This window comes from Rhipicephalus microplus, chromosome 3 (assembly GCF_043290135.1).
Source record: "Rhipicephalus microplus isolate Deutch F79 chromosome 3, USDA_Rmic, whole genome shotgun sequence".
In the NCBI taxonomy this organism is placed as follows: domain Eukaryota; kingdom Metazoa; phylum Arthropoda; class Arachnida; order Ixodida; family Ixodidae; genus Rhipicephalus; species Rhipicephalus microplus.
In genome coordinates this window covers 17,113,111-17,125,595 of record NC_134702.1, presented here as the reverse complement: position 1 = coordinate 17,125,595, position 12,485 = coordinate 17,113,111, and the positions used below count along the sequence as shown (strand labels likewise).

General features: G+C 46.9%; 1 protein-coding gene across 1 annotated transcript in view; it reads left to right on the top strand.

Annotated features, from left to right (window-relative positions):
- Window positions 1–12,151, top strand: part of LOC119181401 (uncharacterized) — a 146,666-nt gene extending 134,515 nt beyond the window's left edge. Inside the window, exons 13-17 of the mRNA XM_037432631.2 lie at window positions 4,004–4,543; window positions 5,668–7,215; window positions 7,995–8,453; window positions 9,261–9,412; window positions 10,292–12,151. Of these exons, the coding sequence (XP_037288528.2) occupies window positions 4,004–4,543; window positions 5,668–7,215; window positions 7,995–8,453; window positions 9,261–9,412; window positions 10,292–10,324 (2,732 nt within the window). The 3' untranslated portion in view covers window positions 10,325–12,151. The remainder of the gene's footprint in view (window positions 1–4,003; window positions 4,544–5,667; window positions 7,216–7,994; window positions 8,454–9,260; window positions 9,413–10,291) is intronic.
- The last annotated feature ends 334 nt before the right edge of the window (window positions 12,152–12,485 follow it).

The window sequence follows — 12,485 nt, the reverse complement described above, 5'->3', positions numbered from 1 at the left end:
GGATTACCGGCACTCTGACTGCCTCCGTTTTTCTGGATGAATAGCCTGTCACGATCTTCACATTGTTTCGGAAGCATGTTCCTTTAAGTGAAGCATGGATGTAATGGTCATATTGTTCTGTATGAAAATATTTTCAGATGAAATGGTGGTGACTACTTTGTTTGCGTATCCTAACAACGACGTTTTCTCATAGCACGATGAGCTCAGCTTGACGATTTTCATTTCAGTCGAGACTTAAGGTGAGGTGTATCAGTTAGGTTTTTTGAGACAAGTTTATAATTTACTAGCTTATGTTGCAAAGCTCTATGCATCAGCGTCAAGAATATTAGTAGCTTGTGCAGAGCTTGTAACTAGGGCGATTCGATATCCGCTGACAACCTCGTTTTTTCAGTGCCGTCTCTAAACTCAGCTGTGGAACCTAAGCTATTTCCTTTTTTTGGGGGCAGCTCAGTTATTTGCACAAGTGGCAGCTTTTTGTTTAGTTCGTATTGATAAACCGAAAATGTTCAGTTAGCTTATCGTCAATAACGATGCGTTAGAAGTAAATATGTATCCAATGTTTCTACGTATAGTTGTATGCACGGACAGAGTTAAAGGGACACTAAAGGCAAATATTAAGTGGACGTTGATTGTTCAAAAAGCAGTCCAAAAACCTCGTAGTGTTACTTTCGTGCCAAGGAAGTGTTTATATTGAAATAAAATCAAGTTTCAGTGGTTCTCATCGAGTTAGCGCACTTCAAATTTCCCGCCGGACCGTCTCACGTTACTGTTGCCGTGCAAAATCAACACCTCCTAAAAATTAGGAGGTGTTGGCAAAACGCCGCCCGGCTTTATTACACGGCCGCCGACACTAGTAGCAGCCGAACAAAAGCAGCGGCAGCCACAGCAGAAACAACGGCTGCCATAGGCTCCAAGATGGCAGACGTGTTTTGGTTCAACTGGACCTCGGCAGATGGCATGACCTGTCCAGTTTAACCAGGGGAAAATTGAATTTTTCAACCTCTCGCGCCATATTCCCCATATTTACGTCCGGTGGCTCTTTATTTTATGAATGAAACAGAAACAAACAAGCAGAATTTTATTAAGTTTCTTGATGCACCGAAGGTTCTTTATTTAGTGCAGCTAGTTCGATTACTAGTGAATACTTGTAGGCGGTTCGTACGACGTGATTGGGATCATTTTGAGAATATCCTATCGTAGTGCATGTGTTCACGTGCATTTACTTTAAATTATTGACAAGTAGGGCACTCCTGTTGATAATAGTGTCGTTCTAGAGGTTGTCATACATTGAGCTTTCATCCTCACGTAAATTCTTATTTCACTTTAGGGTCCCTTTAAGTCATCAGATTGAAGTCAGAGCTACGCCAGTAGTCATCAATCAAGAAAACCTAGTTAAGAGATTCTTCTTGACACTACAATATTTGAGCAGCCAGTACCGAGCATTCCTCTAAAAGGATCGGCACAGGCATCGGGGTGGGAGCTTCATTTTAATTTGTTGTTGTAATTGTAGAGCAGGATGATCAAATCGTTTTCGTTATGACGCATTAGGGGAAAGTTCACGGCCATTTCACCGTCTTGTCATGTGACATGGTGGGCTTTGAAGAAGGAAAGCAGAGAACAGGTTCATGTATTTGTTCCTAACAAATAGGCACATGTTGACATCGAGTGAGAGGTGTATACCTGTGGCTCTTACAAGCTTTAGTCCTCAATACTTAGGAACTTGTGCTCGCGAAGTCTAGCTGTAGTTTTTTTTTTTTTTGAGAGTTCGCCCTTCGGCATAATATTTTTTATTAAAAACTACACATTCAAATTTGCTTCCTGTATAAATTCAAGTAATGAGTGGTGGCGAGATTCAAGAATTCAGTCGCCAAGATCGAGTGGTCGGCCAGGCCTGAGGCCTGTTGCAAGTAGGTGATGACAAGGCCTTAATCAGGTAGCAGGAAATTAATTCTGTTCGGTACGGGCCCCTGTAAGGCATGGCAAAGCCGCGACACATGCCCACAGTTCTTTTCTTGCGTGCGCTGTCGATTTGCCAACAGAATTCAGTGAGACTAGAATATGACCACAAGCAATGACGAAACCCTTGTTTAGATATAACAAAGTAAAATCTGTAGGATGAGTTATACCATCTCGATAGCATATGACAAAATTTGACAAATTCAGTAAAATAACATTGATATCGAGATGATAACAGAAGACAAAAAAAAACGCGAGACTTAAAGAAACATGGGGAAATAAACAGGTGCATAACTCACCTGTAACAACAAAGAAAAGTAAGTTGATGAATTGATAGATCTGAAAAACGTGCGCCTAATGACGAGACTAAAGGAGGTGGTGAGTGGAGCATATTTTACTTGTCACTAAGAGAGACTGAAAGCCGTATACACAAGAAAGCATAAAAAAAACGCCCGCCTCGAAAAAAATTGACTGGTTCGTTTGGCTTAGGTCAACGAATGGTTGACGTAGACGTACAGGTTGTCAACACAAGTCCAACCACAAAACCGCGATGAGCCTGCCCTTGACGTTTATCAGATAGCCATGTCAGCTTAGCTCCGCTCGATGCTAAGTATTTTTGCTACGTTGAGACAAATGCTTGGTTTATGAAAAAAAAAATCGCTTTTTCTTTCAATACGTTCATGCCAACGTGCCAGTACTTTCAGGTTTCAATTACGACAAGTGACGCAAATGCATGTTCGCATAGCGGCGTTAATTACATTGGAGGGCCCCTGCAACACTTGTCCAAGTAATCATGGAATGGTTTCATCACAGTAGTTTTTTGTTCACGAATTGAGTGTCTGGAAAATATTTAGAATCCGTCAAATTCGAGCGAAGTTATTGGGATTTGTCGCATGCTTTACACAGGCTCTGCAACGTTTCTTTCAAAGAACCATTAATTGGCTTCATTAGAGGAAACTACTGCCTCAAGAATCAACCACTGCAAATATTTTTCATAATTCATCAAGTACTAAGTGGAGTCACGGAGCTTTGTCATACGCTGTGATTGCTTTCGCTCTTTTCTGGTCCTGGGGAGTTCGCTGGCAGCTAAGCTCGGATAGTGCGCATCGATGTGCCCCTCCCCCTCCCTCAGGGTGCTGCCATTTTTTCAAATGAGAATATAGCCGCGACGCCATTTTTCGCCCCGCGTCTCATGCATCTCAGCGGAGTCGCCATCTACAGGGCGGTGAAACGCTGGCAAAGCGCCGTGAGCTAGAACATGGCAGTTGCGTCGCAGTATATGCCGCTGATGTCCTCACCCTGAAACGGAGAAAATGTGCATCAAAGCATCCTAGGCTGGGAGGAATGGCACGAACGAAATAAGTTACGTCTCGGGCACGTCAGTATACCTTGAGCGCTTTTGGCTTATTTTTCTTCGAACTGATGGCTTACCTTCAACGTGATGGCGAGGCCGCGTGAGCTCCTGGTGGTCTCCGGCGGGGGCCGCGGTAACTATGTAGCTTCCCGATGCTCAAGTTAGCCAATGGCCGTCAACTTGGGTATAAGGCGGGGTCATTTGAGTATATGAAACCATTTGTAGAGAGGACAGAGAGCGAATTCAGGTGAAATTGAGAATTTATTGTAAATTCTGCTGCGTGGTGTACTATAATGTTTGAGCCGCATACTTTTAGGAGCCTCGACTACTGAGCGGCAGCGTTTGCTGGGTCCCTTCAAAAAGTGTTGCAGGGTCCCTTCAAAAACACGCAAAAGTGGTTAAGTTTTGGAAATGAGCGGAAGTAATGAGGTGGCACAAATGAACACTGCAGATGCGTTGGTAGATTTAGGCGGTCGCGGACCCTAAGCATTTGGATAGCATGGAGTATACGACTGTTGGCGTTTTGAGAACATATCAGCTCATTCGCCTAGACAGGATGAGGAGGGCACTGAATAGGGCTTAATATGTCAAAATAGGTGATTCAAGGGGGAAAAAAAGTCAGATCTGTGTTGCAGCACAAAGAATGCGCTAAGAATGGAACAAAACGGGAAAAAAAATCACTCCGGCGTACAGATGACCTTCCATGTGCGGTGTTGCTGGAAAGCCTCAACTCCGGCGGCGCGGCCAACGTCCCCGAGTACGGCGGCCCGCGGGTACCGAGCAGCCGTCGAGAAGACTCGGTCGGCTGGCCCGACAACCTGAGCGCTCTGCTGGACGAAATCTTCAGCGAGGCCGAGGAGTCGTGCACCACTCCGTTCCCGGCGCTGCTGCCAGCGAGCGAGTCGGCTGCGGACGCCCTGACTGCACCTTCACAGCAACAGGACGAGCGAGGTGACGCGGAGATTTACGTCAACGTTCCCCTCAGGGTTGCCCGACCAGTCGAAGACGTGGAGGAAGAAGACGCGTCCAAGTCGCCCGCGCTGGTCGAAGCGGCGGAGCGTGGCGAGACCGGTAAAAGCTTGCAGACAGTTGACGGCGTGAACCGAGCTCCTGCCGCCGCGGTTGCCACTCCAAGTATTGCGGCCATTCACGCCATGCACTCGTCCAAGCAGGCGCTCATGCAGGAGCTGAAGCACGTGCTTCAGAAACGCTACACCATGGAGGTCCTCAGAGGTAATCCCCAGCGCCTGGCAGTATTCGTGTGTGTGTTCCCGTCGGCGCTTGCCAGACCACCTTCGCTGCCACGCTCTCGGGCGTTCCAGTGTCGGTGTTGACGCTTCCTCTTCTGTTTCTGCGAGCTTGTTGTCCCGGTGCACAACAGGACACAGTACCGCCGATGTGCGGTGTGAAACTTGCGAAGCAAGCATACAAAATAGGTTAAAGTTATAAGGCGTGTTAATCACGAAAGAAATGTAGCTCTCGTTTGAAATATCATTGATGTAAAGAAAGTTACACTGCAACCATCCTGGTCTAATCGCGAATCATTGAGTTATCTTTGGATCAGCCAACAGTGAGATATGGTAACTTAGCGGACAAAATTGTACATTGCTTCTCGATTTTCAGCAAGCGGCTTGGCTGAAGCGGCCACTGAAAAAATAGCACAGTTTGAAAAAAAAACATAAGAGAATGCTATACTCATCAATGCCTGAACCGTGACCGCAATGCTGTGAAGCGTCACCTCTGAATGCAGTCGGAGAGAGACAGACAAGTTGGAGGCAGGGGAGGTTATTCAATGCGTTACCCTGCGCTGGCGCGGGGAAATAACAGAATAGAAAAAGCGAGTCAATTTGCTAATAAAGCAAATAAAGTCGGCATCTATAATCGTATCACGCATTCTGGTTAAGAATGCGCCGTTTGAAAAGACGAATAACATTAGAATATGTGCTCTTTTCTTACTTTTGGTGAGTTGGAAAGGAGGCAGAAAGGTGGGATGGGAGTCCCGTCATCAGAGCAACGAAATATTATCTATAAATCAATTTTTTTTCATACGGCATGACCATTGTTTTCGCCAACGACTCAACAAAATTTTAGAGGGTATATATGAGTATCAGCCAACGCCAACGTTTTTTTATTTACTTTAATGCTTCATTTGTATGCAATACAAAAGTATTACATGCCCACACAGGACCAGCACAAGCCCTCCGCTTCTGCCTTGCACTCTCTCACCTCGTGTGTCGTGTGACCGCACTGTTTTTTACCCCAGAACGTCCCTCGAAAGCTACCCTGTTTTCTTCGCGACAGCGCTTCTTCGAAATTGCGTGGTTGCATAATTCGTTCACTTTTTCTTCCCCCTGCAGAGGATATTCTGAATGAGGCTAACGTTATCGACAGTGCCACACCGCGTCCTCATCCCCGTAGCCCAACCGAAGCACTTAGGAAGACGCCGCCCATCGCTGCTCAGAGGTCCACCGAACAGCCGACGAGCACCGAAGTCAGCGGCGGTGGTTCTTCCATTCCGCCGCCGCCTCCCATGCCTCCGAGCGATTTCTGGTCAAAACCCAAGGAAGTTTGGTTCAAACAGCAGGTGCAGAAGCCCGGAGCTGGCGTCCTTGTTGCCCCTGTCTGTCAGCGAGACAGCGAGACTCAGACACACCTCGCGGATTACGGTGCCCAAGTCACATCGCCAGTTCAAGCCTTCAGCCCAGCTTCAATGCTGCACGCGATGACGCCGTTCGCAACCTACACTCGCCCCTTCGTCACTCCCACTGGAAGCCAGGTGCTTCTTCTAGACGACCGTTCGGTTCAACTTCAGTCAGGGCCTCTGTACGCGATGCCCATATACGCGGGCACCACCCCTACATCTACATCCGATCGACCCTTACCGCTGCCTCCACAGTCGGCGACCGGAGTATTTCCAGCGACTCCCGCCGTACTCGTGGCTCGCGACGACGACCGTTTTGCCAAGAAGGTGCCCATGGAGTCCAAGTCAACCTCGACAGACGGCCACTTCGGTCCTACTCCGAGCCCTGCACCAACGGCTTCCGGAACGACGAATGTCGGCGACACTAAGAGCCTCCTCGACGAAGTCGAGAAGAAACTGGAACAGGACAGGAAGCCTCCGGATGAAAGTCGGTCGCGAACCGTGACTCCCGCCTCTGGAGGCGGAGTGTCCAAAATCACAATGGTCGAGACGATGACCATCATGGAGACGTTGGAATCTACGACAGTGTCGAGGCGCGCCATCGATGAGACATCCCTCAAGTCCATCTGCGGTCGCTCCGAAAAAGAGGATGTCTTGTCGGGCCTCTCCGACTCCCCGATCCCTTTTGCCGACGACGATGACGTAATGGAAGAGCTCGGATTTTCGTCAAGGGTCGAGTCGAGGTCCGCCTCTCGGGCCGAAGAAAAGAGCGAAGTGGTGAGTGACGAGAAAGTCACCATGTACTCGTCGACGAGAAAGCATTCCCTGCCCCGTACAGAACACAAGGAAATGGCTCAGTTGAGGGACGTTAAGTCACCACCTCTTTCGAAGCAGGTTAATGGTGAGCACGCAACACTGAAGCCGGCTTCGCCACCTCGTGTTCCATCGCCACAGGAATCCTCCACGCCACCACGAGCCGCGACGCCTCCGCTTGCATCGGTGAAGGAGCCATTGCTGAACGGCCACGGCAGTCCGCCTTGTAGTTCTTCTCGTAGTCCGCCACACAGTCCACCCCGCAGTCCACCTCGCAGTCCACCTCTGGAGACGTCATTTGACGCGGTGGACAGGGGTTTCCACATCGAACCACTCAAAAAGAAAGTCCCGAATGGGGTGACTGTCTTGTCCAGCTCTAAAGGAGAGTCCATCACCTCCAAGTTCCAGAGGCCGTCATGCATCAGTCCTTCAAGCTCTACAGTTACAACAGGTAAACATTCGTTTTCTATGGTGCTACAATGTAAGTGGCATATAGTTCGCTGCTCAATGAAAACATGTGATGAGAAGGGATAAAGTGATAACATACTGCTTTCTAGCACAAAAGGAATGAAGCTTTTGCTGTACCAGATAGGGACACAGAGGAGGCACGAACGCATGAGTTCCGACTCACTACAGCTTTTAAAAGCTGTTGTAAGTTAGTAATCTCGCACCTCCTACCTCTACAGTATCCTTGTCTTGGCGCTAAAAGCTTCATTCATGTCCTAGAAGCATGCCCGAACGTGGTGACCTCACAGAACAAAGTAGCTGATTTGACGGGGTAGGTGGACAACCATTCACTAATTTTTTTTCGCAATCTCTTGATGGTAAATTTCGTTTCTAATTTGTGCGCCGTGTATCACTGAGCACTAAAGGCGTCTCACTGAAGTTTCACGTCCTGTAACCAGAATATTTCCTTTACTACATCAACAAAGGCAATTGCATTCCTGTCGCAGTGTTTTCAGGTAGCGATCTGCACCTTAAAATTAATCTAAGTATAACTTTCTATAAGAAATAAGCAAGAAAAGGGCCTTTTAACTTCCCGTTTCAAGGAAAAGAAAAGAAAGGGGAGCACTTGCCACCTTCTGACTTAACAAGCTTCAGCTAAGACGAGGTTTCAGAACCGTGTTGCAAAATGCGCGTAAGACGAGTGAACGCTATCATAAGAAAATAAAAAATAAAAGCAGCCTCATTATAAAATGGATGCTTACTTTTTCGTCCGTCTGCGTGAAGGTCCAGACGGAACGCTCAGGGGAGCCCACGCAAGAACCGCGGCTCAAACTTTCGCCGCCACCACGAAGGAATATTGCAACGGTGATGTCCGCCGACCTCTGGGACCGTTCAAGGCGACCAAGTCTATGAGCGACTCCAACCTGGGTGCGAGGATGAGATCTCCCACGAAGCGACCCACGACTTCTCAGGCCACACAGACTCCGAACGGTGTGCTTCCGACGTTCCAGAGGCGAGGCGAGAGCGGCTTCGGAGGTCGAGCCATGGGCGTGCAGACGGACGACCGGATCGAGTCGTTCCTCCGAGACACGCTGCGCAGCTCGGCCAAGGAGGTGGAGTTTGTCACCAAGGTGGACAGCAGCCAGCCTTCCAAGACGCTGAGGAAAAAGGTCACCACCAAGATCCTGCGCGGCACCAGTGGCAAGGTTGGCGGCGTGAGGGAGATCATCGAGGAGATCTACGGTGAGTGGTAATCGGCAGAACTTATTGGTCGGTAATCGGCATCAATATTCAACACAGATGCACGTGCAGTCGCTTAAGAAACTCAGATGAGCACGAACACACACAAAGAGACAGAAATGAGCACGATCGTTTACTCAAGGACAAGCAAACAATGGGAAACGTTGCAGGCGTATTCTCAGTCGTTGGGCCATGGTTTAGCGAACGTGAATCCACCTGTTCTGTAGTATGATGCACACATATTCCGCTGCACCTTGTCAGATCGTGTGTGGGACTGCAGTAGCTCTTGGAATATGAACTAGGTGACATGATACGGAATCATTTGCTCGCTCAATGATTATGACTTATGTTGTCAAGTTTTGTTATGAAATGCACTTAACTGTCGAAATTGGCGAAGTTGTGCTTGGTGATATGGCGCAAAGTATTGACCTTTTCAGGCACCACAGTCCAAGTTCATCTGGTTGTTAAAATGGAAAAGTGACAGCTGGCCCTTGTTTATGCACGTATGGGACTTACAGTAGCAATAAATAAATAAATAAATAAATAAATAAATAAATAAATAAATAAATAAATAAATAAATAAATAAATAAATAAATCAGTCAGTCACTCAGTCAGTGAGACATCAATCGATCGATCGATCAATCAGTAAATCATTCAGTCAATCAACCAATCATTCATTCATTCAATAAATCAATCACTCAATCAATTAATCACTCAATCGATCAATCAGTCAGTCAATGTAAAGGTAATGATATCAGGAAATACAAGTACAAGCCAATTAATCAATAAAATTGACACCTGACTTGCAGACCAGTCGTCGGTGGTAGTCCGTCCCAGCCCCGCAGTGAAGAACGTAACCCGCAGCGTGCAGCAGACCAGCGACGGCCAGAAGTACCTGACCACGGTCATCACGGAGGCGCCGCCCGCAGGACGCTCGAGGCGCAACCGGAGAAGGGGATTCGTAAGTTTCGATACTAAATTATGGCTCCGATGACGTACTTACGGCTCCGGCAATTCAATGCGGTCGTCACAGTAACGAAGCAATAGCCTTTCAGATCCGCGACTTGTCATTCTAAACAACCAACGAGATCTAACAGATCAAGCAATCCTACTTCTCAAATATGAATTATAGACACATATCTCGCACCTTTTTCACGAAGTTTCCGAAACACCTTTTTATAAGACGTCCATCACGCTTTGTGCACTTTTGTAACTGACAAATAGCATTTTTCGTACGGTGCAGCATATGATGGAAGTGGACTGGTAGCGGGTTTGATACCCTCGGCGTCTATCGCATTCTGATGGAGGCGAAATGCTGAAGGCCCGTGCACTATGCAATTTCATTGCAACAGGTGGCCGAACTGGCCCCGATTACGCTATCGCCTTCTACGCTTCAGGTCTAAGCATTCTCGAGCCTCTTTTACTTCATTTTTTTTTTCGAGCGTGTGCCTCGAATTCCAGGTTTCTGTGGCTTGATAGCCTTAAATACCCTTCTAATGATTTTATTTTACGTCCAAGACCTACCCTTAGGCATGATAATTTGTAGCATCAAAACTACACATGCAAATTTGCCTTGAGTACGAAGTCGTACATGGAACGTTGGTTAAGTATGCATATCAAGTGGTCGAGGTTGGAACTGATTTAAGGACATGAACCCTTTGGTGTGCCACCTACGAAATACGGCCTGTGGAGGCATCATACTCACACGACAATACTTCAAAGCACTCGATGTTCAATTGGAGGGAAAATACGGTCATAATACATCGATTAGTGAGTTTTATAGTTCTTAACCTTTCATTCGTAATTGAATATCTATTTTTCTCTTTCCTGATTGACACAGGGTGATCCAGACACGCATATCATCATGGTATGACGTTCTCTACAAGACAGCGTCACACGAGACTGCAGTCAGCCTTTTCGTGCATCGTGACTAAGTCATATATGTAGACATGTGACGTGGCCATCGGACAGAAGCCAACCATGACGGCACGTTACCTCTCGACGGACTCTGTGGTTTCCATTGCCTTTGCTTGGCGAGAAACACTTAAGGAAGTGCTTTACCATTGTGCTTTTATGTCTCGTTTTCAGCGCTTCTAAAGCCACGTCTCAAGATCGAATACTGTACGAGTGACATGCAAACGCCGTGTTTGCACATTGCTTTGCCCTGGAGCAACGTCACACTGTTCTTACAAGCGGCGCTCTTCATGCCATGCAACAGCCACGGGTGTGCGAAAGTTCCGACCATTGTGTCCATTTTATTGTAGCTATTTTCGGCGGATGGTACTTGCAAAATCCGAGATCTATGACGTCTCCAGATATCGAGTGATGTTCTCAAGGCAGCTGTGTGAATATAGTTTTTAGCGAGTTTGTTGAAACACTACCCCCCCCCCCCCCCGGTAATTTATATTGGCCATTCTAGGGGATCTTGCAAACATTGCAAACAGAATGCGGGGGGGGGGGCTGCTATTATTACAGAGATATCCCTGAAGGAGTCAGCTATGAGGTCAGCCCTTTGACATTCCACGGAGTCAATGGGGGTGGAGGGGTAGAAGGAGCACGACATGAGCAGGGTAGATGCTACCTTGTACCGATGACGTCGTTATCGTTAGTGTTGCAGTCCCCGCCCCTCTAAATAAAAACGAGGAGGCAGCTTGTCGCCCCTGTACAAGCTGCAGCCGCAGCAATGTGTTTGAGCTGCGCGCCATCTTTTAACGTGCGCAGTCTACACCGACGGTCGCCAGGCGGCGCTAAAAGTCAAAGGGTGGACTTTCAGTCGGACCAAGCTTCGACGCCAGCCCTAACTGGACAGTCTAGTTAGCCTCGTGCTCATTTCACACCCATAGATAAGACTGAAGCCTACTTATTACAGCCATAATTAAGGTTGCTGTGCATAGTTAACTGACTTGTTTGACTAAGTCATTCATGTTTTCCAAAGCCTTCGTTCAATATTGAAAGACTGTCGATACAGTGAGCCTCCTCGAAATTCGGTGACGCGCCCGATTTGGCTAGATTTCTTATCTTGGTCGTAGAACAAACTGTTTGTTTCTATAGTTTCGATTTGTGTTCTTTGTCCGTCGTGTGGGTATAGCCTATCACTGCCGACGTCACGTTCAGAACTTTTTGTCTAGCGAACTGCACTTCTAGCTATGCTGTATTATTAAGACCCTTATATCGAGCTATAAATTTAACTGGTTGTGGTTCGATGTCACGTACAATCGTGAATTTCTTGAACCTAGTATTGATACCTGTGTTTTCCTAGAGCTTCAGTCATCCTCTTTGTAGCGTGTATTATGTTCTATGTGTACATAGATGTAAATTATGATTATAGGATATAATATATGCCTGTTGTGTTGTTTCTTCGTTTCTTTCTAGATTTAAGATATGCTCTTTGAGTTTTTATTTTGTTTAAACCTTACTATCTTGCTTCAGTTGTTCTCTTCATTGTGCTGCGGAAAACTGCTTAACCAGATCCATCTCTCTAGCTGTAATACTTTTTTAAAGCGCTGTTTTATAATTGCACTTTTTTTTTGAAGCACTATCTTAGTTCAGCAGAGGTCAGCGGAACGAAGCGGAATGTTGAGTTGTCGGCGTCTTTCGTTACCGGCTTGTTTAGGAACACAGAGAGAGGGGGGCTTCACCGCACAGCTCCCGCTGCCAAGATGAAAGTACGAAGGAATAAAAACATTGTTCTGTGTAACAATACGCTTGATGACTGGTTTCTTTAAGTGATGATGGAAGAGAGACTTATAAGGCTCTCTTTCGTGCTTATAGTGCTTGATGAGTCATCTATAGATGACTCATCAAGCACGATAACTGACTTTCGGAGTCCGCAGCGTTGACATGAGCAAAGCCAAAAAAAAATCATGTTAGGACGCCGCCCAATAAGCATCGTGACATCACAGGTCACCAACACTCGTGGCATGGCACTGCTAAAACGGAGCATCATGTGGCATCACATGATGACGTCATCGTGTAACTTCGTTCTTTGGTATAGGCGAGCCGATCACGGAGGCTTAGGAAGACCACGTTGGGTT